This window comes from Falco peregrinus, chromosome 4, assembly GCF_023634155.1.
Source record: "Falco peregrinus isolate bFalPer1 chromosome 4, bFalPer1.pri, whole genome shotgun sequence".
Lineage (NCBI taxonomy): Eukaryota > Metazoa > Chordata > Aves > Falconiformes > Falconidae > Falco > Falco peregrinus.
In genome coordinates this window covers 19,438,081-19,462,602 of record NC_073724.1, presented here as the reverse complement: position 1 = coordinate 19,462,602, position 24,522 = coordinate 19,438,081, and the positions used below count along the sequence as shown (strand labels likewise).

The following is a 24,522-nucleotide window of genomic DNA, read 5'->3' as shown; positions in this document are numbered from 1 at the left end:
TGTGAACAGGAATCCCCAAACCAACACTAACATAAAGATATCAGTAACTATAAACACAAATAGAAGGTCCTCAATTAATAAGATACCGAACACTTTAAAAGGTGGCCAACAAATTACTGAAATGTTCTAAAAAATAATTTTAAGTTCGTTACACGTTGTTGCCAAGCTAAACACAAACATTTTGAAATCAAGTGTTCTGGTAGGTTTGAAGATGACAAAATATTTCAATCTTAAATTTGGCAGTCCAGATGGAGTAGTTCAGAGGTACCACGAGAATATTTTTATTGAAACACCATTTAAAAATAAGGTAGTAACAGTATAATCAGAATTTTATCTTTTTTACGTAAGGACAGTACTAACAATTGAGTTAGCGGGCCACATGAGGTAAGCAGGGCTATTTGCAAGAATGACACAGTCCAAAGTCTGCAGATCAACATGAACCCTTCCAACTTAAACACGGCTAAAAGCAAACACCTAACTCCTTTACAAGGCTCCATTTTGTCCTGCTACAGTTCCCAACATTATTTTTATCAAAGCACCGTTTTGAGATTTACAATTAAGACCTTAAAGAAAGCTGTTACAGTAATGAGGACTCTGAGTTCCAGTTTAAAAGTAGAAGCACATAGCCAAGTACCGAATCAAAGAAGATCCATCTTCAGAAGATCAGCCTGCCTTCTTCCTCTAACGAGCTTGTGATCTTAACAGTAATGAGAATAAAGCACATGTATTCATCTTTTAACTGGTTGCACCTGAATGGTATTACAAATGGCTTTCTGAAAAATTAAGAAGTCAACAGGAATTAGCTGTATAACATTTTTATTTTACCATATTGACATTTTATGCACAAATATTTTATCAGAGTAAAAATAGAAAATAATTGTTTCATGTAAAATTACCAAAAAAATGCAAAACACAAAAGAAATACATAATTAATTAGCAGAGTATAAGTGTCTTTATTTAAAGAGTAAAAAGTATGCAAAAAACCTTCCATTTTACAAAAAATTGGGAATATTCTTTCTATGTTCTCCTTCTGGCAGCAACAGGACAACCTTTGACAATATATTCTACATCTTTTATTTTACTGAAGACATCAAATTAGTCACAGATTTCTCCCTCAACTACAGAGAATGTGACAGTGATTTTACACCATCTGAAAGATTCCTTCTTTACTAACTAGAACGTGGTGGAAAAGCAGAAGATCCCACAACAAAGAACCTGAAGGACTATCATACCTACTGAAAAGCTGCAAAATAATAGTTGCATGTATTTACAAAGAAACTGTGATATCAGAAGTTTCCCCTAGAGGGCTTATCACGTAACAAGGATATTTAGGCGAATAAAGTATTGATATTACGTTCCCATTTTGCTGTTACTTTATCCTCCCACAGTCCGGTTTGATCTAGGGAGCTGGTATTTTAAAATTCTCTTCTTATACTGTATTTGAACTAAAAAGGCCTCTTATGAACTCTGCTAAATAGAACTAATGACTTGTATTAGACTTCCATTTAGCAATGGAGCAGCGTTATATACACAGTTGCTGCCACCAAACTACCAGCTTATTCCTAGCAAACAAACCTGCATCTTATTTGCGTAAGTCATCTCAAAACACTTGCCAACTGGTGGAATCTGACTACTGTAACAGTAATAAAAGGACTGATGGTTAACCTCCCATGACAGAGCATTTACATATCTTGCTCAGGACTTCAGACTTTTTTAATAAAACAAAACCAGCATGCTCAGTAGACTGTGTGCTTTAAGAACTCAAGAGTGAAAACAATATTAAGAGTTACTGCAAGAATCTGGCAAAAAAAACCAAACAACTTTTAATTGTGGTGATGAAAAAAAATAGGCTAGAACTACATGCAGGATTTCTAGTTAAGCAAAAGCTATCTGCACATGAACATCCACCTATAAACAAAAAGCTTTGTCCTCAATGCATCTTTAAAGTATACATGTCTTCTGTGTTCTTTGCCTTCTGCCTGCAAGTACGACTGTTCCTTTTCAGCTCAAGAGCAACAGCCCAGTGCTCTTGCTCCTCAATATAAACGCATCTTACATTTAGAACCTCACTGTACAAACACTTTTAAGATTTAAAGTAACTTGATCCCTCAAAGAATTAAAGGGTTTCCCTTATACATTTGCATTTTAATTCTTAAATGCTACTAGAAGGGGTTTCACTTACAAAGTTAGAAAATATGTATGGTGACAATGTTTATATTGTTTAATAACATGTAGGGGCAAAAGCAAACCCAAAATCACACCATTTTCAGCCATCAAAAAAAATTAATCTAACAGGCATCATTACAGAAGCTCAAAAGTTGCAGCCTGTACTTTACTTGCACGTATAAGTTTGCATGAAGTACTCTCCATAGCTCAGAATTCAGGATACATTCCAACTACTTCAATTCATCATCCACACTTCAAATTGCACCCAGCTCTGGAGCACACATTTGGCTTACGAAGCTTCAAAAACATCACTTGACGTTCAGAAGGAAATTAGTTTTAAATAAAAAATACATCTTTGTATTTTAATACATGTCAGACTGTACAATAATTTGGAAATCAAACTTCAGTCCACTGTAAAACTATTTTCAACTTGCATTTTGTTTCTAAACAGGGACTACTGACTGTGATTAATTTAAAGTCTTCAGTTACTAAGGTCGACTACTGTGCAGGTATAAGCACCTTGTGCAGAACGGAGCATTAAAAACTCCCACCAAAACAAACTACTCTTTGGGTGAGGGATATTTTTTCAAGTTTTCGAATCATCTTATGGGGGGGTGGTAAGGGGGGGGGGGGGCGGGAAGAAGTTTGTCTTTGCTTTTTGCTAAATGGCTAGCATTAACAATGTCTTTCAAAACAGATAAGTACTTGCCCTCATATGCATATTATCTACATATTATAATGAAATACTCATAATTGGCTTTTCACCTAAGACAGATCTAAACCTGGATCTCCTTCTTCAGCGCTGATCTTCAGTTCAGTCTAGTCTTTATTTCCTTTGCTTATAAACCCAGAAGCTATTTTAAGAACCCTGATGCTTTGTAATGTTTAATGTGTCTCTCAGCTCTGCTTGATTAAATGAGAATAATGAACATGTTCAACTTTGAAAGCATCAAATGCCGATTTGGCAGTTCAGCAGAGAAGACTGGGAAGGACTGAGTTCAGACAACTGATCAGCCTGCTTGCTGTAGGTACCTCATTAAAAAGCGCTGCAAAAATTACTTTGTACAGCTGCGGATACAGTGTGCTGACCAGTTCCACCTTTCTCACCAATTTCAGATTGCATACCATAAAGGCCCTGACTCAAAGCTGCAGAACTTGTGGTGATCCCTTAACTTATATTGAAATATATGCTGTTAAAAGATCAAAATTTATGCAAGTCCCAGTTCTTTATAGAAAATCATGCTTTATATTGTACTGTCAAGAAACAAAAGAAGTTTCCAATTGTGATAAAGGTTAAGAGCAGCAACTGCTCTGGTTATAGAGGAAAGGCCTCAGGTTCCCACTTTCAGGTCCTAGTGCTTAATTATCTTTCTCTGTTTGCAGGGATGCTGTAGCTAGTGCTACTGCTGTAACTGGCTGTGCAATGCCATGGAGTTGCATCTTGGCTAGTTTCTTCTGCTCACATTCTGTGACCAACCGATTCAGCTCTGCTGCACTGTATCCAATGAGAGTTTTCAAGTCGCAGACAAATTTGTACACAAACCTCTTGCCTTGCACTTTGCAGATCATGTCTCCATCATAGTAATACCTGCAGAAAGTAAAAAAAAAAAAAAGTAAATTTTCAGCATCTGTAGTTTCCACATGCATTGGTTCTTAAGGTCAGTCAGAGGCCACAATATTAATCTTTTTCTCATCAAGATTCTCATATAATCTCATATACCAAGCTACTGTTTAGCTATTTGCTTGTATGAGAAAAGGAAGAGGGCTGAAAACTGTCCCTGCACCTTGATATGTTAAGGAGAAACAAAACACAGTATTTATTTTATAGGCAGTCAGAAGCACCAGTTCAGAAATGAAGGTCTCCGAGAAGTTTAAGAAAAACATCTTGGGAGGAGGAATAAGCAAAAAAAATGCTTTGCTTTAATAAGAAAATGCTGCCTGTCCCCCCACCATTATTGTCTTTCTCTTTCTGTACTTGTCTCTGCTTTTCTGAGGAAAAAACTCACATTGGAAACAGTTTGAAAATTAGCACCGCAGCTTCTATGATACTAAAGCAGTCATTCTCTCAGTGTTGTTTTCAAAGATGGAAGTAACGCTATAAAAGACGTTTGGGGTTTTTTTTGTTTGGTTGGTTTTGGTTGTTTTTTTTATAGTTCATATCCTGGCAAAACTACATATGTTGCCTTTATTTACATCTAAAAGTGACTTCTCTAACTATGAATACTTTTCACTTCGTGTCACAAAAGAATTATCAAACTGGGCAGAAATGCAGTAAAGATAACAAAGTCTGTATGACCCACTGTGCTCCAGAGACATTACAAAACTTTAGGTAATAGCAGTAAAACAGAAGTTGGAATTTTACACTTCTGTTGCTGTTCCGGTCTCACTGCAGGCATTAATAGAACATGTCACATTTCTCATTAAAAAAAACCTAAGTGGCTGGGACATAACTTAGACTTAATGAGCTTAACAAGCTTGTGATAAATTTGGGGGAAAAAAAAATAAAATCAAACCCAAAACTAACAACAACAACAAAACAAAACAAAAAAATAATCACACAATTTCCTCAAAATCATTACCCAAATGCAGTGCAAATTAGTCCAGCTTTCTTGACTGCCTAAAACTTGGTGCTCTGAGTCACATGCTTGTAAAGCAAAAATAATTCTCATTCACCAGCAAAATTAGTAAATAAAAAGACTAACTTCTGTCTCCCTGCTCTAGTGTAAAAGAGGTAAGTTACTAAGAATCCAACCAAATTTCTTCAGGCACCTCAGATTCTGAAAAAAAAACCCCAAAACAAAACAAAAAACAAAACAAAAAAAACCCCACCAAAACCAAACCAAACAAACAAAAAACCCACACACCTTTAAATTTCTTACTTTTGAGGGTCAGGATCTAAGCAACAGGACCAAAGCAAAGATAGGATGAGGAACAGACCATGCAGAAAAAATGTTGGCAAGACTGCTGGTTACTGATATCATACAAGAAGCCACAGAGGCCTGTTACGGAGCGCAGGAACTGTCAAAATAGCTTGCTGCTGCTCTGCGGGTAAAGCAAGTTTGGTCCATTTGCCAAATCTCTCCTTTACCTTTCTCCTGAATGACATAGTTACACAAAAGCCTCCTCTTCAGTCCTCCTCCTCACTCCACACCCCCAAGCTAACACCTGCACCTCCCTCACTTTATGTTTTCTTCTCCACATCATTACACTTGTTCTTAACTGCTACTCTGCTCCCACTCAGCACTTCACACCAGCCCCATCCTCCAAAGCATCTTCTTGGCACCAGCTGAAGGTTCTGTTGTTGTATGGTGTCCATCACATTCAGCCTCCTAGTGAGGCAGTGAGGTTTAGTTAGAACAGGTTGGATGAACCCCATAACCTAGAGATGATAATTTATGTTCAGCTTTGAAGTACAGTCTTGCTGTGCTGGGCAGAATTGGAGATGGGCGAGTGATACCCTGGTGTATCCCTCACACGTGAAATACGGTATAGCTTAGGGAAATACAGTAGGGTTTAGAGTGTGGGAACCCTGAGCAGGCATTCATGTTAAATGTGACAGGGTCTTGGACATAGAGAAACTGGGGAACTGGCAGCTGCGCCAGCTGACCTGGTCAATACAAAGCATCTGCAGAAAGCCAAAATTTGTAGAATTTGGCTGTGTCATATGTCAAGTGCCATCAGCCAATTTTTAATTTTAAGTTTTTAACTCTGTACAAGCACTTACATTTATTGTACAATCCTGTACAATGTCTGTCTCAAAATAATGCTGTAGAAAAATATTTACAAAACTGAATTTAAATTTAGTCCACATTACCAATATAACCAGAAAGCAAAAGGATCACAAGAAACTAGTCTGCATTTACACAACAGCCCAAACCATACAAGACTCCCACATCTCATGCTAGAAACACTACAGTTAAAATTGAGGCAGTGTGGCAAGAGGATTTTTCAATATTATGTTGAATGCATTTCTGATTACAGCATTTGCTTATTCAAAAAATATAGAAAGCTAAAAATAAATAAAAATACCCAGGCAAGTGCACAAAGCCTTGGTTACTGAAATGTTCTGCCTTAGTTACTGGAATGTTCTAAGTCATATTATTCTAAAACAAAACTTTCATGTAAGGGATGAATTATTTTTCTTCAACTCTCACTTCCCGACTGCACAACTAAACAGATGTTGATTTTAGAAAATTTACCAAGGTGTAAGTAACAAAAAAACCCTGCTCTTCCACTTTTCACCCTGTCCTAGCTTATATACTGACTGGTTTTCGTACAGCTGGGCAGAAGAGCTAGCACATTTCTCAGTAACATCAACATAATTTTCTGTATTAATCAATAGTTGACATGGTGATTTCAGTACATTAGTAAACAAAACATAGTACCATTTAATAAAACTTTAGCTTGGCAACAGTGTTTATCATGGGAGTAGCAAGACGCATTAAACATCCCTTCAGACATTCAAGTGTTAGAAAACATGTCAATATTGATGCAGCTGCCAAAATGGCAACATTGAGGAATGTGATTTCTGTAATTCTGTGACTAAAATATAAATGCAAAACTTCTCTAATAGTGATTTATGCAAATTACTGTGCAGACATCTGTTTAATATCCCAGTGATAAGAACATTATTCTGAAGTTCTTCAGCTGGCTTTGAGATCTTCTGCAGACTTTATTAACAAAACCCAAAACACATTAGCATCACCATTTACATGATTTTTATGTTCCAGAAAGTTTTCACATGTACCTTCCGCACACAAACACAGATTCACAGGTTGAAAATGCGGGAATGGTATTGCAACAATACAGGCTGGGGAGCAGCTCTACTGGGAAGGCCCTGCTTTGGGCAGGAGGTCGGACCAGAGACCTCCTGAGGCCCTTCCCTCCCAAAGAATTCTGTAATCCTACAAAATGAATAGTATTCTAATTCAATATATAAATAATGGAAGAACAGCCATACAAGACCACACTAAAGATCTATCTAGAACAGGATACAGGCTCCAACAGATCAAAAGAGGATGCCTAAACAAAAAGCATGAAAATAAGCATGTATCAATGCTCTTCCCTGCTTTCAGTGATCTGGGGCTCAGGAACTTCTAGAAGTTGTGCCTTTCCATACCTAACATCCTTCAAAATATTTCTTTTTCATTAATTTGTTCATTTTCCTCTCAAACTCATAAAATAATTCTGGCATCCACAATACCGTGCCTAAAGAAATTACAAGACAAATGAAAAGGTATAGTTAAGTTGTTTATCTGGTGCCTGTCAGTTTCTTCTTTCTTTACCATCATTTCTCATAGAGGTATTTTTAAATAGAAGAATTTTAATAGAAAAGGTCATTTTTTAAAAAAAAAAAGAATGGTAGATGAGTTTACTTGCTTTTTTGAAAAAATAGTGTAGCGAAAAGTGGAAATGCTGAGAAGTAAATCTCAGACTTCAACCAATATACAACTTTACTCACATAAAAGAGCTTCTAAAACTGCTTAAAAAATTTGCAGGATTAGGCAATAAATACCTTTCTTGAAAACTAATCAAGAGAAGTAGATTTAACCATATCAGAATCAGAAGTTAGAAGTTAAATCTTAATGACTTCAGAGAACTTGCACAAATCTTCAGAGGCCAAAATAATCAGGGGAAAAAGTCTAGCATTCAGCTACTTGCATTCTTCCCACTCCTCAAACACATCACCTACAATGATTCAATAATACAAGTCCCTCTTACCAATATCAAACTACAAAATCATGATGGAATGAAGACAGCCTGAAACACTTCCATTTCTTGTTGATAAAAGCTCAGCGTGTTGGAATCACAACTGCTGAAACCTACCTGTCAACTGTATTTTTCAATTTAACACCCCTAATATAGCTGCAAGTCTTGTGTTATGATAGTTAAAAATAAGGTAGCCAAGTGGAAGCAAATCGCTTAATACCTGATCAGTTCCTAAAGTTCCTTACCTTAAAGCCCGACTAAGCTTCTCATAGTTCATCGTGGGCTTGTTTTTGCGCTGTCCCCATTTTTGTGCAACCAGTTCAGGTTGATTCAATTTAAACTCTCCTTCATCACCAACCCAAGAAATACAGTCCCGAGCATCTTTGTCAGTGAGAAGTTCTAATAAAAACTGCCACAACTGGATCTGGCCATTGTTTCCTGTTGAAATAGGAATAACAAGTTCCATTTAATTAATTTAATTTGTCCTTTTTATGTTCCACTGATAGCTAAAAATTTTCAACCAACATATTAAAGCAGACCAACATAGAATATACGATAGAAGGAAAACTTGCACTTAATTTCTTTTAATTATTCTTTTGTAAACATTTTCCTACAAAGTCATCAGTATTAATCTATTAAAAAAAGAAACTGATACAGAAAAAAAAAAAAATCCAGATTTCTCATTAATCTTTCCCTAGAACTTCAGAAAAAAACCTAAACACAATACTACATATAGTCATTTAGACACACATCTATCCCTAAAATGTAACAGATTTAGCAAGAGCTGTTTATTCCTCTTCAAGCACACATAAACACACATGCACACACACATATACCTATGTAATGGAAATTGTGTGGGTTTTTTAAAATTTAGTCTCAAATTTCAACATTAAATATTAGAAATACTCCCCCTAAACTTCAGTTTATGTCAACATAATGTCATTAAGATTTCTTTTTAATTCAAGCATCTGCAGTTAAATTCCTGAATTCTCAATGATACACAGATAACAGACTTAATGCCTACAGGGAAAAACACCAGAGTATTCCTCACTGATGTCAGCCGATACAATCTTGGCCTAAGAATCCTGAATGACATCATAATAGATGGGGGGAAGGAAAGGATTTAGCATAAAAATTCACAACAGTGGAGAGAACCAAAGCAAATATGACAGAAAAAAAAAAAAAGATTAAGATATTAAGGAGACTTAATAATCAAAGAGTACATATAAATAACTAATTCAAAAATTGCATATTTAATTTGCAGGTTTTGAGAAGGTGCATTCATTTGACAAAACAAGAAACCTAAAAGTCAATTAATTCTAAAATCAACAAATTGAGGGGTGGGGGTGAGGGAGGAGAAATACAAGTAGAGCAAGTAGTAAGTAGCTAGGCTAGGATTCTACAACATACAATAAAAGTTTATTTTCTCTTTCTGTAAATGGAAAGTGGAAAGAAGTTAAAAGCTTGAGTAAATGCTGTGCAGTGGTTTAAGAGGACAGACTGTTAAGTGATAGAAGAAACAATTTTATGCACTATTTACTGCAGGACTCAAAAGCTGCAGTACCACGTTAACACAGCACCTTGTCTGAGCTAACGAACCTGCCAGCTCTACATGTGCTTGTGATATATTTTGTAGCTGCAGTCCCCTTCACACCACATGGACTTCTATGAACTTCACTTTTAGAGTGACAAAGATGTGTTCTACAAAACTAATTCAAATTAATGACTAAGTGCTTACCGCATTCGCATTTTAAAATAGCGCAGACAATACCTGTTCTGTTCCCAGGGGAACTTCTATCTTCCCCAGCGATCCTTGGAGCTCTCTGTACTTTAGCTGCCTTTGCGCTGCTGTTTATTACTTTAATGGTGGTTGGGGTAGCAGGCTGTACAGATGCTGGAATAATCTGCACAGCTGTAAAGCACAGAACATTGCAGAACATAAATTATAAATTGCTGGCACAGAAATAGGCATATATTATTTATTACCTATATTATCATAACATCTAGGAACCAATTTTTTTCCTTTGCTAAAAGGACACACCGTGTATTTACACACACAATGCTAAGAATAATTTAAAGATTTTTCAACTCTTTCAGTGGAAATTATGGTTTTAGACTTGTAGCAGTAATGCCACATTACAGATAAAACATCAGCTTTAGTTTACTGTCATGTATATTACATGCTCCCATAAAAGCATTTTTTCATCTTTACACTGTTCCCTTATGATCTACCCTAATGCACTTTTGTCTACAGTCACGGTACAACCCTCCCCACCTGCTGTTCAAACAGCAACTGAAAACCCTTCTATTGCAACTATAAGAAAATGCAAATGATTCATTCTAGGTGACTTTAACTAGACACAAACCCAGGATGTAATACACAGTCTATTTAACATATCAGCTGCTTACAAATCTTCTGAAAATTGACTCATTTTAATAATTGATGCTGCCGCTTCAGCTGGAAGAATGAGTTTTAAATAACTGAAAAGTTACTTTAATGTATTTTTTCTAGTATTGGTTTCTAAGCAAGTCCTCTCTTCCACACTCCCTTTCAGTTTTTTGGAAACATTTTCTTTTGAAATCATAACATTTTAATATATCCATTCATTAATGTAATATATAACTCAAAAAACCAGAACAATTCAAGACCTCCAATATCTATCCTACACAGCTTATTTAAAGAGAGTGGAAAACTTACCAGCCAAAACAAGTGTCAGAACTTTCATAGTTCAGGTCATACACCACCTTTCAGTCAATAACAAAATATTGACAAACTCAATGTTTTGCTTTCAAGTTTAAAATATGCCCTGCTCCCCTCACCAAGGAAAACTACTCTCGAGTGATTTTCTAAATGTTGTACTATTACAGCGCGGAACCAAAGTACAGTGCTAAACCCGCAAACAGTTAGCTGTATGAATTAACTGCTGGCAGAAGTACTTACGCTGATCAATGGTAACAGTTGCTATTTCTCCAGAGTGTTCTTGGCTAGCCAATACATCTGCAAATTAGAAAAAAACCAGTAAATTTTTATTTAACCCATAAATTCCAACTCACCTGAAGATCAAAAATGTTTATATTTCATAGCGGAAAAGTGTCAGAATTTGGTATCAGTTTGCAAGAGACCGAGACATGCATAGCTCATGGTCTTACGAGTAGAGATGTTTAAAGTTTATAATTTGATTTTTAGAAATAAGGATGTACATGGTGAATTTCAAAGTATCTTATGCATTCTCTGTCCTTTAGCTATATCACATAAATGAAGATGGAAATAGTTTCTAGTCTGTCAAGTTACATCCAAGCATGGTAAGTCTGAAACACACATATATATTATTGTATGATGCACATACAATGCATCACTTATCAGTTGTGTTGTGTACCACCTAAGGGTTTCATTGCTTATGTTTAATAATCTTCACTTCTATATGACACAGAGATGTACATTAAATAACTCCAAATCAATGTTTAGTTATAAAACTATCAAATCCAGGAGATGCACAAATTAAGAACCTTTATTAAAAACAAAGGAGGAATCATCAGTCAGTAATTCCTATTAGTTATGAAGTTCAATAAAAGACAGGCAGACAGTGTTTAATATGCAGACATGTTTCATAACAGCAGACGTTCTCACTAATATCTCCTATTATCTTGTACAGATGCCCTCATTTTTACTGCCAATATTGAAGTAGAGGAAAAACAACTGTTCACAATTGGTTTCATCTTTAAAGAAAGAAAAAAGAGAAGGGTGAAAAGGGAATAAGTAAAATCAGTTACAGAAAAAATCTCCCTTACATTTTCGAAGAAGCTCTAAATGGCTCCAGAGAATTTCTCCCCGTGGGACACGCTGGAAGAAGTCTTCTTGACTGAGGCTGCAGAGTTCCCGTCCAGGAATGCTGAGTGCATTGAGGTCAATGTCAGTCATGCTGAACTCCTTCATCACCCACACCACCCAGTGGAGCACCTGGTCTGTCGACCACTGTACTGGGTCTGGGAACAAGAGATGAAACTGCAAATCATCTCATAATATGCTGCAGGGTTCCTCCTCAATTATATAACTTCCATGAAGGTAAATATGTAACAAAGCACCACAGTTACCTTGACCAAATCTGACTGGGTGCAAAGCTGACACCTCTTAAAATGCTGATAGCATAGTGTGGCTTGGTGGGCAGGTGGAGAGGGCAAAAAAGGGATTTTCCTTTATCAAAAGCTTTTACATCAGAACTATGCCTGACATTTCTCAACACAGAACATAATTATTTCTCTTTTTTCCAAGGTCTTCAGTTTCAAAAAAAATATATTGATCAGCATGTGATTATGTCGAAATACCATATTCTAAACTCATTCACGTAATCAGAGTTTCTAAAGTATTAAAAATCACCATTGTACTGGGTTTGGCCGGGATGAAGTTAATTTTTTTCACAGAAGCCTGTATAGGGCTGCATTCTAGGTTAGTGACCAAAGCAACACTGATAACACAAGGAGATCTTTTAGCTACTGCTGAGCAGTATTTGCACAGAGTCAAGATGTGACTGGCTAAAGTCCTAGGGGTGGAACAGGACCTGTCAAACCCCTGCAACGGAAGAAGGCTCAGAGAAGATGACCAAGGGTGAAGTGCCCATGCAGCTCAAAGAATAATGCAAAGAAGCTGACTTTATCTCAACAAAAAGGAGACTGGAAGGTGGCCTTTTAGATAAACAGCTATCAACAGCCAAGCAGATCAACTGGTGGTATAAATGTCTCCTTGAGCCAGCCAGATCATGAATATGTGGCTCAGCCCAATACAAGAGTACACAAATAGACAACTAGCAAAAGAATTTTGAAGACAGCAGTGAGCTTGAGCTGGTTTCAACCCATGTATTCTTTCCTGGTGACTGGGGACACCCAGCATTGCGATGGTGAGCATATTATAGAGACCAGTAACATGAATCACACTGGTATTGTGACTGAGCAGTGTACTGTAACTACTATATTTTCCTAAGTGTAACTTGCCATTGTCCTGTGTTTTTAGAATAATTTGTATCATGCTGCTAAATCAGAAATTCCATGCAACATCAACTATCTTAAAGTAAATCTAGTATTACACAGTACACGCTCTATGTATGGAATATCTAAAAGAATCTGGTCAGAGTATTGGACTCTGACACAAGATCTTCTCCGTTTCTTACTTGGCCACTCCACAAGTGAAAAGGCTGGGGGTACACAAGAAACTGGGAGAGGACACAGCCAGGACAGCTGACCCAAACTGACCAAAGGGATATTCCATGCCATATGACAGCAGCAGCAGCAACACCACCAAGGGTCAATTTTTTCCAAAGTAGCCCTTGCATGGAGACTGCATGGATCAGCCCACCACACACGTGGGCTAATAAACATGTACCATAAATCAAAATATAAAACAGTAAGTGGAAGATATACCACATCTAGAAAGACCATATTAAATAAACCATTAAACAAAGACTTGATGGAACCAGTGCAATGCCTGTATTTGAATTAAACAAGCCACACCATCAAGTTTGGGGTTGCCTGTTTGACACTTCAACAGAATTCAACATGCACATCGTTTACATGCCAGTGCCAAACGCAGAATAGTATAGACAACTCACAGAGCAGAGGAATATATAGAAGTGGTAATAAATTATCAATTCAAGATATGGGCAATACATGACTTATTGACTCAAGACATTTTAACATAAGAAGTCTGTTGGTTCAAGCAGTACTCGTATGAACAAGCTAGAAAGAGGATGGGTAAGGTAAGCACCATCTCCAAAACTTTGTTGATGTTGTGTGCAATACATTAAAGCATGTCAACAAGTAAGAACTCAAAATGGCAACTAAAGCAGAGAGATTTACTTTCACTGTCTCAAAGGCAAAAAACAAGAGCAGAACTAATATCGATTTTTAAATTACATACCCCAAACAGATGTCACTTCACAGGTTTTTATTTTAAGAATTAAAGAAAATAAGTTTCCTAAGCATATGTAGGAGCTACAAATTCCATTTTGCTTAATAAAGGACAGTAACGTTGCATCATTTTTCACTGATGCAACCTAAAACCATGCAAAGTAATACTTTGGAAAAGCTGTATCAAAAGGGTTTTGGTCTTCAAAATGTTATCAGCAGCGAATTTTCATCAAGAAGCTGCTAATTTGTTCTCATTGACAGAACATAATCTGCAAGTAACACAAATCATTACTTTCTCTAACCTGTTCCATTGTTTCCAAGTTTCCTGCTGCTCCCTTTTCTGGCTTTATTTCTCATATCAATTAATAATTTCCTTCTTCCTAGGGACCTTTGCAATGGTACCAAAGCTTTGGATTCTATTACCAGAATAGAATTTAACAGCTTTAAATCTTTAACAGCTAAAAATTTGTAAAGTCTAGTAAAATCCACCAAAACATAGTAACACCAAGGGAAAGCCACAACATTTTAAAGACCTGCTAAAAGCTAATTTTCCATTTGCAGCAAAGCAGAGAAACCTGCAAAGATGAAGATACTGAACCACTACCTTCAAAACCCAGTTTCAGTTCAATCCTGAGCAAGTATTCAGAGGTGCTTTTTCTATGCTAACATTAAACTAGCAGCCTGCTGAACGAACAACATAATTCAAGAGAGATGATCATCTACCAAAATACTTATATTCAGTTCTGAATCATCTTTTTCCAGCATGTTGAAGTCAAGTATGGCTTTCCATGCCAAATCTGATTTAATGCTGTACTTTGCATCCTACAACTCACAAACAGTTTCAGTATCTTTAGAGAAAAACCCCACCAAGTACTGAGTTTAGTTCTAATTCAGACATACGTGAAAGAGCTTTATGACTAACAAATGAATTTTTAAGGAGGGAAGAAGAAAATGCTTTCTAAAAATTGCAATAATAAGCAAGTTACAGAGCAAAGAGCACTATTTTAAGAACGATTACAAGCACTGATTCTGCTTCTCTTTAGACTTCTCATGCAGATATTTGCACTGTACTTACCCATACCATAAGAAGCCTTCTCTCAGGTATTGGAGCACTTTAATTACATAACCAAAATTAATTATCGCTTATGAAAAAACACCAAACCCCCAAACAAACAAAAGAACCTAGACCCTACTTGAACACACACACGCACACACACAGAGAGAACCATGTATTATTACCATAGGGTATTCCAAGGCGCTCCTGCTCCTTTCGGTAGCCTTCCAGTGCTGCAGCCCATCGTGTCACTTGTTCAGAGGTTTCATCTGAAATTGTTGTTATGTGCTTTGTTCCATCCAAGGTTATCACCTGAGCTTCCTCAACAAGGTGAGCTTCAGCCTCTGCATGATGAGCATCTGGATCAATCACTACCTCCACAGTCTCCACAGGCTTCACAATTTCAAGGATGTTTAACTTGGGCTCTATCCCTAGATATACAAAGAACAAACACAAAATTTAAAAGATAGCAATGCAAATAGGACAAAAAAGTTGTTTTAAAGCTTTCTGATTAATAGGTGTTACCATACTTAGGAAAGAAGCATGACACAAAGGCATCAAATTTCTCCAAGTGTCCTAAAGTGGAATGACATATTCTGTTATACAGCATATACATTAGTAAGTTGAATACAAAGCTTTTCTCTTTTCTCCAGGAAGAAACAGCTTCCTGTTCTTATCTAGGTGATGCATTTCACATATCTTGAACAGAATGTTCAGCATGTGGGCATAAAGAACAAATATCTTCATCTGTAAGAAAATACATCAAAACAAAGAAGAAAAAAAAAACAAACCCAAAAAAACCAGAACAAGCATCCATCTCTTTCCTCCAACAAAAAGGCATTTCTTTCAGCTTTTACAATATTCCCCTGGTATCTCTGGTGTCTACACACAGTAGGTTTCTTTCAGTACCCTGAGAGAGGCAGTGTGTTCAACTGCAAGTTAAAACTAGAAAATTCTTCATGTTTTAAGCTTCATCAGCTATTCCTGTTTTGGTTTTATGCCTGTCATTCAAGATGTTAGGCCACATAGCTGGAATATATGTTTGTATCTATTCTACAGCAATAAAGAACCCATTCACTAATGCCACTAATGCTTTGTATCACCACCTTCTCTGTCACCTTCTGAGAAGGAACTTTGTCCAATTAGTGCCTCACCAGATTTCTGACCTTGTTTAGAAGATATTTCTTGTCATTATAAAATGCTGAACAGAAAAAAATTTTTCAAATTTTGTGACATATAATTTCCATTATAATAACTAACAACAACACTTTAAGAGATTTTTATCAAATATATTTTTTTAATGTGCAAATGTATCTGTGAAATTCTATTTTATTATGACTTGGAAGACCTTGACTAGGGTTAGGCAGTTGAAAGTACGATTTACAGAACATCACATGGCAAGAACAACTTCAGTATCTTGTGCCATAAGGTATTACTTTGTGTCCCTCCCATCTAATCTATATGAAAGCTCAACATGAGATGGTAGGTTCCAGCTTTAAAAGCTAAAATCACAATCTATTCAGAGTTTATAAAGGAAAAGAAATAGAGTACTTAGCTGTAGTACAAGTAAGAACGAACCAATTTTTTTTCAGACAAGTATCCTTCTAGACTTTAAAAGGAATTCAGCTTGAGAAAAATATTAGAAAGGGAAAGCTACAAAGACCGTAAGTATAGTATGCAGCAATATGAAATTAAGGAAGTGAAAACAGACGCAGACAACCAGTAAATGGTTGACTAGATGAAGCAGCAAACATGAACAAAAAGCAAACAAGTACCTTAGGAGAGTAAGTGCTTTATCTAGGCCATGTAAGATTAACAAGCGCAGCACAGGATTGTTTTAAAATCAGACAGAAATGGATAGGGGGAAACACTAAGGGTTAAGATTCTATTTTTGATCTTCAAAAAAGAAAGAAAAAAGCTTCTAGAAAGGAACAGCTCACTACTGTTCAACAAAATAATTCACTGTCAAACAGCTAGATGTCAAAAGAACTGTGACTCTACTGCTTTGTCCATAATGCAAACATGGAAATAAAAGTGATGAGTCTCTATACAGAAATCAGCTAATAAGTAAAAATGTTGGCAAGTAACAGTCTGCCACCTAACCTACTGCAAGCTAGACCAACATTAATTCACCGGGTTTGTCTGCATCTCTTGTTACATCTCTGCCTTTACCTACTGCATAAGGAAACAGATGTCCAGTCTTCTCTGGACAGTACATAAGTTGTGGAACACAATGTGACAACACATTCCAGAAGTATAAATTGGTACAACTTACAAAAATTCAAGCACATTAGCTATCAAGACATGTCCAGACATTGCCCCACTACAAACCCATTCACTGCTAATTGTCTAAAGCTAGAGAATATACTTGGGTTAAGACTGACCTACAGGCAATCTGATTTTTTTCTCCTTGAAATATCTAGTTTTAACCACAGCCACAGACAGGACATTAGTCGAACTGCACCTTTAATCTAAATCAGTATGTTTTGTTACACTTATGAATCGTTCCTTTACATACTACTAATAATAAAAGCTTAAGTATCGCAAAAAAGTTTAGAAACCACAGTCAAATGAGGAGTTACACACTTAAAACAGGACTTGCTCTTCAACTACCCAAATCCAAAGAACATTTTGTGTTTAACTATCACTTATTCTCAAAAATCTGTGTAAGTATCCATAGTACAGCTACATACACACACACACAAATTCTGAGCGCAGTTAGGCCCTAACATCTTATGTCAGTCAAGCATTTAAAAAGTAGGTGGAACTGCATCTGTTTGGGAAAATTTTAATCTTGCAGGTATGCTCTGGGTGTACGTAAGAGACAGAACTGAGCTCAACACAAACAGCAGCTACAGACACTTTCATTCACAAACACAGCTTTGACTTGTTTCAGTTTGTATATGTGGTATGTGAACAACATGAATGGCAGGTTAACTGGACTACCTGTTCATATACTTTGCAAACAACACGAAATAGAAAGCAAAAATACATTGTCTACCTCCATAATACAAGTGTCTCTCCTCCTATGGCTCAAACCAATGATTGTCAGAGATTGCTGCTCTCAATCTAGTACCTCTGTCTCACACAGTTCATCTGAAAAAAGTGTAAGTACTCCCATTCAAGCTTGCCTCTACTCTGTGGATTAAGGAAATAGAAAAAACAAGAAAAAATTCCTTCAGCTGACAGACTGCCAGCCAGATCTTCCACCTCTAAAGTCTTCCCAAAAAAGATTTTCAACCTATGCCATACACCCAGCACTGGAATTTACAGTCTGAAAAGTTTATCTTCCCTCCCTGCCCTCCATTTATTTTCTGTAAAGAAAAAAAATAGACTAAAGATAGGGTTAAAATCCATTTTATCTTATCTCAAGAAAAAAGACAACTATCAATTTTAACAACTTAACGATGGCAAAATGTTAATTTTGTATTATCTATAGTCAGACAGGCAGGAGAAAGTCTTGATCAGATACTACTTGTGTCCAGATTTTTTTAAAAAAAAGCAAACCCAAACAAAAAACCAAAGCAAAATATTTGCTACAGAAGTTGTCAAAATTAAAGGGTTTTTTTTTCAAATTCTTTGACATATGATACAATGCAGTTACTCAGATCTCCACAAACTTGTAAGAGGCTTAGTTCAGATCAGTACAGAAGAACAGGGCTGTGCTCGAAGTTGCTGTTCTCATAATGGCAGGAAAACATTATACTTCTCCATTCTTCAAACCAGAAGACAGGAGTTAAGGCAAGGTGGAGTGACAGAATGGTCTTTCTAGTAAAAAGAATAAACAGGACTGATATTTCATCTGACTTAACTTACGTTAAGGTATCTTTGTACGCAACACTAAGAGAACTACAATGGACTACATTTCAGCTGGTGTTTGTTCCTCTGAATTTACATGTCTAATCAAAATTTGATGGAACACTTGAACTGACATAATGGCTTTTCTCTCAAGAAGTCACAGAATCATAGAATGGTTTGGGCTGGAAGGGACTTAAAGATCACCCAGTTCCAACCCCCCTGACACTAGACCAGGTTGCTCAGAGCCCCATCCAGCCTGGCCTTGAACACCTCCAGGAAGGAGCATTCACAGCTTCTCTGGGCAACCTGTGCAAGTGTCTCACCACCCTCACAGTAAAGACTTTCTTCTTAATAGCTAATCTGAATTGATTCTCTTTCAGTTTAAAACCATCACCCCTTGCCCTAACACTACATGCCTTTGCAAAAAGTCCCTCTCCAGCTTTTTTACAGGCCCCCTTTAGGTACTGGAAGGCTCCCCAGAGCCTTCTCTTCTCCAAGCTGAACAACCCAAACTCTCTCAGCCTGTCTTCATAGAAGAGGTGCCCCAGCCCTCTGATCATCTTTGTGGCCCTTCTGTGGACTTGCTCCAAAGAGATCCACATCCTCCTTATGTTGGGGGCTCCAGAACTGAACACAGTACTGCAGGTGGGGTCTCATGAAAGCAGAGCAGAGAGGAAAAATCAACTCCCTCGACCTGCTGGCCACTCTGCGTTTGATGCAGCCCAGGACATGGTTGGCTTTCTGGGCTCAAGCGCACATTGCCAGGTCATGTTGAGCTTTTTGTCCACCAGCATCCCCAAGTCCTTTTCCTCAGGGCTGTTCTCAATCCATTCTCTGCCCTTATCTTGGATTGATACTGGGGATTTCCTTAATCCATGTGCAGGACATTGCACTTGACCTTGCTGAACTTCATAAGGTTTGCACAGGCCCACCTCTCAAACCTGTCAAGGTTCCTCTGGGTGGCATCCCTTCCCTCCAGCGCATCAACCACACCACACAGCTTGGTGTCATCAGCAAACTTGCTGAGGGTGCACTCAATCCCACTGTCCATGTCACCAATGAAGATACTCAATAGCACTGATCTCAGTACAGACCCCTAAGGAACATCATTCATCACCAGTCTCCAATTGGACACTGAGCCAACAACCACAACTCCAAACACGACCATCCAGCCAATTCCTTATCCAGTGAATGGTCCACCCATCAAATCCATCTCTCTCCAGTTTAGAGACAAAGATGCTGTGTGAGACATCATCAAATACTTCTCATGAGTCCAGGTAGATGACATCAGTCTCTCTTTCCTCATCCACCAACATGGTAACCCCGTCATAGAAGGCCACCAAATTTGTCAGGCATGATTTTCCCTTAGTGAAGCCATGTTGGCTGTCACCAATCACCTCCTTATTTCCATGTGCCTTAGCATAGTTTCCAGGAGGATCTGCTCCATGATCTCACCAGGCACAGACATGAGACTGACTGGCCTGTAGTTTCTCAGATCTTCCTTATTTCCTTTTTCAAAAACGGGGGTTACATTCCCCCTTTCCCAGTCCATGGGAACTTCACTGGACTGCCAGGACTTCTCAAATATGAGGGACATTGGCTTAGCCATGTCTTCTGCCAGTTCCCTCAGGACCTGTGGACGCATTTCATCAGGTCCCATGGACTTGTGCACCTTCAGGTTCCTTAGGTGGTCTCAAATCCAATCAACTCCTGTAACAGGTAGTTCTTTCTCCCAGTCCCTGCTTTTGACTTCTGCAACTTGAGCAGTGTGACTGGAGCATTTGCTGGTGAAGACAGAGGCAAAAAAAGTCATTGAGTACTTCAGCTTTCTCCACATCCCAGGTAACCAGGTGTCCTCTTTCCTTCCAGAGAGGGCCCCTCTTCCCTTCAGGGCTCTGTCCCATAGTACTCTGCCAAGCAGATCCCCAACGAGGCCAAAGTCTGCTCTCCTGAAGTCCAAGGTAGGAAGCTTGCTGTGCACCATCTTCACTGCCCTACGGATCTTGAACTCCACCATTTCATCATCACTGCAGCCAAGGCTACCCTTGAGCTTCACCCTCGCCACCAGTCCCTCCTTGTTGCTGAGAACCAGGGCACCTTTCCTTGTTGGCTCCTCTATCACTTGAAAAAACAAGTTATCGTCAACACATTCCAGGAACCTCCTGGCTTGCTTATGTCCTGCTGTGTTGTTCCTCCAACAGACATCAGGGTGGCTGAAGTGCCCCACAAGAAACCAGGGCTTGAGAATGTGAGGCTGCTCCTATGTATATATTTTATACATATATATATATATATATATATATAGAGAGAGAGAGAGAGAGAGAGAGAGAGAGAGAGGCCTCACCTGCTCAGTCTTCCTGGCTGAGTGGCCTGTAGCAGACCCCTGCTATCAATGTCACCCGTCCCTGCCCTCCCACTAATCCTGATGCTTAAGCTCCTGGTCAGTTCTTCATCCACCCCCAGAGGGAGCTCCACGCACTCCAGCTGGTTGTTGACACAGATAAATAAGAGCGGCAAATCCACCACAAGGATCAGCATCACCAATTACGGCTAGCTGAATGCTATATATTATACAAGTCAGGGAAAGATAAAAGTCAGTAAACTGAGAATGCTTCAATACTTCACATATACAAGAAAAATATGTGGATGGCATAAGCAGCTTCTTTCTCCCCCCCCCGGCTCAAAGGGACACTGCAGTCAGAGTAACAAGTGCATTTTCCTGTTAGTGATCTAAATAACTTTTTATTATTTATACCATGCTGTTTGTTTTCTGATGTTCTGCTCTGCCATATTTTACTTGCCTTCAACAGACAGATTTCTTATGAGTTGCTTAAGTGTCAAGTATCTTGGCCTGAAAAACACCACTGAGGATTGTTCCAAAGTTATGCAAAAGTACTTAATACACAGGTGTTTCTTTTAAGGGGGGAGAGAGAGAGAACAGGGAAAAAAACCCCAGACCCTGAAAGTCCTTATGCTGTATGGTCATGCACCTCAGTTTTACATTAAAGAAGAAAAAAAACCCACCCAAGCCACACAGGAAGAAAGTGGAAGATAATCGAGGTATTTATCATCTGCATCCTTTTGAAAATTGAAGTCTGAGCACTGCATACTACAAGTTACTGGGCATGAAATAAATGCAGCTATTCCTGATTCCTGAAGGACATTTCTGCTGTTTTTAAAACCAAAAAGGTAGTTCAACCCTCATTACATATGGGGAACTGAGCATTCAACCTAGCACTAGTCAACTGACACTGGGCATTAAATGCAAATCATCAGTCTTACTTAATACTGCTTAATACAAAACAGAAAGGCTTTCTTCTGTCTAATCTAAACCAAAGGCACAAAAGCATATTCCCCAAATTTTGCTAATCTGCTTTGCTAAAGTTTCCCTACCCCAATACAAACTTGTCACTCTTTGTTTGAAAATATGGCAACAAACACTTGTAGCTGTTCACAGAGCCCAACGTAAACGTTTTCTTCAGTAGAGCAGTGGCAATCCTTCCACTTGAGGCATTTGGCAGGAGCAAAGAAGAACAGAACAAAAAGCAAAACAATGAAGCTAATTCCTGAGGATTTGACAAGGGGAAATCCTGTCATACCTGATAATACAAATAAAAACTATGCATCAACAAATCCCTACCCACCTGGTTAACGGCCGTGTCACAACAGTTTACTCTGACTTCTCATCCAAAGAAAACAGACAATAGTGATCCCAGACTTTCATACTAATTTTCAGTTAGCTACATATGCTTTCATAATCTAATTGCTCATGAAGTACACAAGCTCGCTCACCTCACAAAGATGAAATTGTCACCTATCTAGACAAAAATCTTTTGCCTGCTTAGATACTTGGTCTGGTATGAGTAACTACTCACCCTTAATGAAAGCCTCATACCGTAACTGTCACTACTTGACTCAGGTTTGTTTGCGTTTTGGTTTTGTTTGTTGGTTGGTTGTTTTTTCACTTAAAAATTGACACAAAGTTACTATAAAAACACCCACAATTCAAATTGCACCAGTTCTCAAGGTTTATTTTAATTACTACTACTTATAATCACAGTACACACTGAAAGAGACATTCTGAAGCTATGTGACCATTCAGTGATTTTTCTCAATTTCACAGCTAAGAATAGTAGGGGATTGGGTTTACTCACAAGCACTCCCACAATATTAATTTGTCTGTACAACAGACAAACATAATGCTTACCTTGCCTAGATATTACTTGCACACTGAGTTGCACCGTCCCATCTGTTTTTACTCCTTGATCAAAAAGGCTTCGATCTGGGTCCAGCTTAATGACAGCAAAAAAAAATTAAAAATAGGTATTAGTCTCATCGTTATAAGAAACTTATTCTCCTTTGAACTTTAGAAAAATTTAGTGTCTGCAGCAAATTTTCTGAAGCATGCAAATATTTTTAGTACTATGCAGACATAGTACATGACAGAAGGAATTTGATCAGAATTTGAAACTTGCCAATCTGTTCTAAGGTAGTTTCACTTACAGGGACATTTTTTAACCTAAAAAAAGCACTGCAGTACCTGGAAGTACCTTCACTTTGTGAAAAGTATCTACAGTTCCTTTTCTCAGTTTTTAACACCTTCATAAAAATTGTCTTTAAAGTAGTATTCTCCCTGTTGTTTCTGAAGAAGCCACCGATATCTGATTGTAACTACAGATAAAACATGCAGCTGACACAATGAGAAACAGTTACACTGTCTAACATGTGATGACATCTGTAAACATATGGGTTAGATTTCTTCAGTAACATTTTGCTGTCTGTGCACCTGGATAGTACAAAAACCTTCTCATTGCATTCAGATTCAAAACAAGATCAGATTCACAGAAATTCAGGCAGCAACAAATTATGTGGGCTACCTCGAGAGAAGACAGTATTATCACTGCCCTCATTCTTTCACTTGCAAGGTGGTCATTTTTTGTCTCTCTTACTCTCACCCCAGGAACCCCAAAAGTATTTTGATTTTATTCACACTGAATTAGTACGTACATATTAAATGGTCCAATAATGAACCTGACACAAAATTAAACTCTTAATTAAAATTAATATACCAAATGAAGCATGAATTCCACGAACAATGGAAGAAAGGGACAAAGTATGCAAAATGATTCTCCATTAAGAGGTTAAATCTTTCAGAGCCTTTCAATTTACCTGGATATCTTGCAGGCAAATTTCATGTGCATCCAAGGAACACTGCAGTCTGGGTTCCAGCAACTTCTTAAGATTTCCAATTGGTTCATTGATGTCAATAGCTTGACTCACAAATTCTGCTGTGGTGTAGGTTTGCTCAACGATGCTTAAACACCAAATTAATACAACAAACCATTACCCACATGTTAATACAGTAGATATAGCAAAGCTTAAAAAAAAGTTAGAACTAAACTACATAAAAAGTAACACTGACTCCAAAATCTTAACACCATGCAGAAAAACTCTTTGCTTGAGTAGAGAGTAAATTACTAAATCTGGTCACGTTGATTTTACAGTTCTGGAACTCTTCTTTTACCCTGTCCCCATGAAAAAGCTAGGTTAAATACCAGGATTATTTTCAGATCACCACTTTCAAGAGATTAAGTCACGATTAGTATATTATGCACTATTAACTTGCATGTCGAATAAACAAATTTTATTTGCCTTGCCTAGACTGTTTTTAACTTGAGTATCTTTTAAATACAAACACAGAAACTTAACAGATAGGGAAAAAAGAAAAGGAAAATGTCCACTCTCATACAGAGATGTCTTTTCACCAGTAAGCACTAGGAAAAGCTTAATGCATAGAAGAGACAACCAGAAAGAACTACAGCTACATGGAGCCTTGAAGGAAACAAAATCACGTTATGTTTGTCCTGCACCAAAATGATGACAGCATTGGTGCAGTC

The 24,522-nt window shown here is 37.7% G+C and overlaps 1 protein-coding gene across 2 annotated transcripts in view; it reads right to left on the bottom strand.

The window, feature by feature from the left end:
• Positions 1-257: 257 nt before the first annotated feature.
• GABPA (GA binding protein transcription factor subunit alpha) overlaps positions 258-24,522 on the bottom strand; it is a 29,226-nt gene continuing 4,961 nt past the window's right edge. For both annotated transcript variants that reach the window (XM_055801507.1, XM_005243261.4), the window contains exons 3-10: positions 23,795-23,939; positions 22,833-22,917; positions 15,013-15,258; positions 11,665-11,859; positions 10,817-10,873; positions 9,647-9,787; positions 8,121-8,313; positions 258-3,754 (exon numbers count right to left, since the gene is read on the bottom strand). In XM_055801507.1, the coding sequence (XP_055657482.1) occupies positions 3,526-3,754; positions 8,121-8,313; positions 9,647-9,787; positions 10,817-10,873; positions 11,665-11,859; positions 15,013-15,258; positions 22,833-22,917; positions 23,795-23,939 (1,291 nt within the window). In that variant the 3' untranslated portion in view covers positions 258-3,525. The remainder of the gene's footprint in view (positions 3,755-8,120; positions 8,314-9,646; positions 9,788-10,816; positions 10,874-11,664; positions 11,860-15,012; positions 15,259-22,832; positions 22,918-23,794; positions 23,940-24,522) is intronic.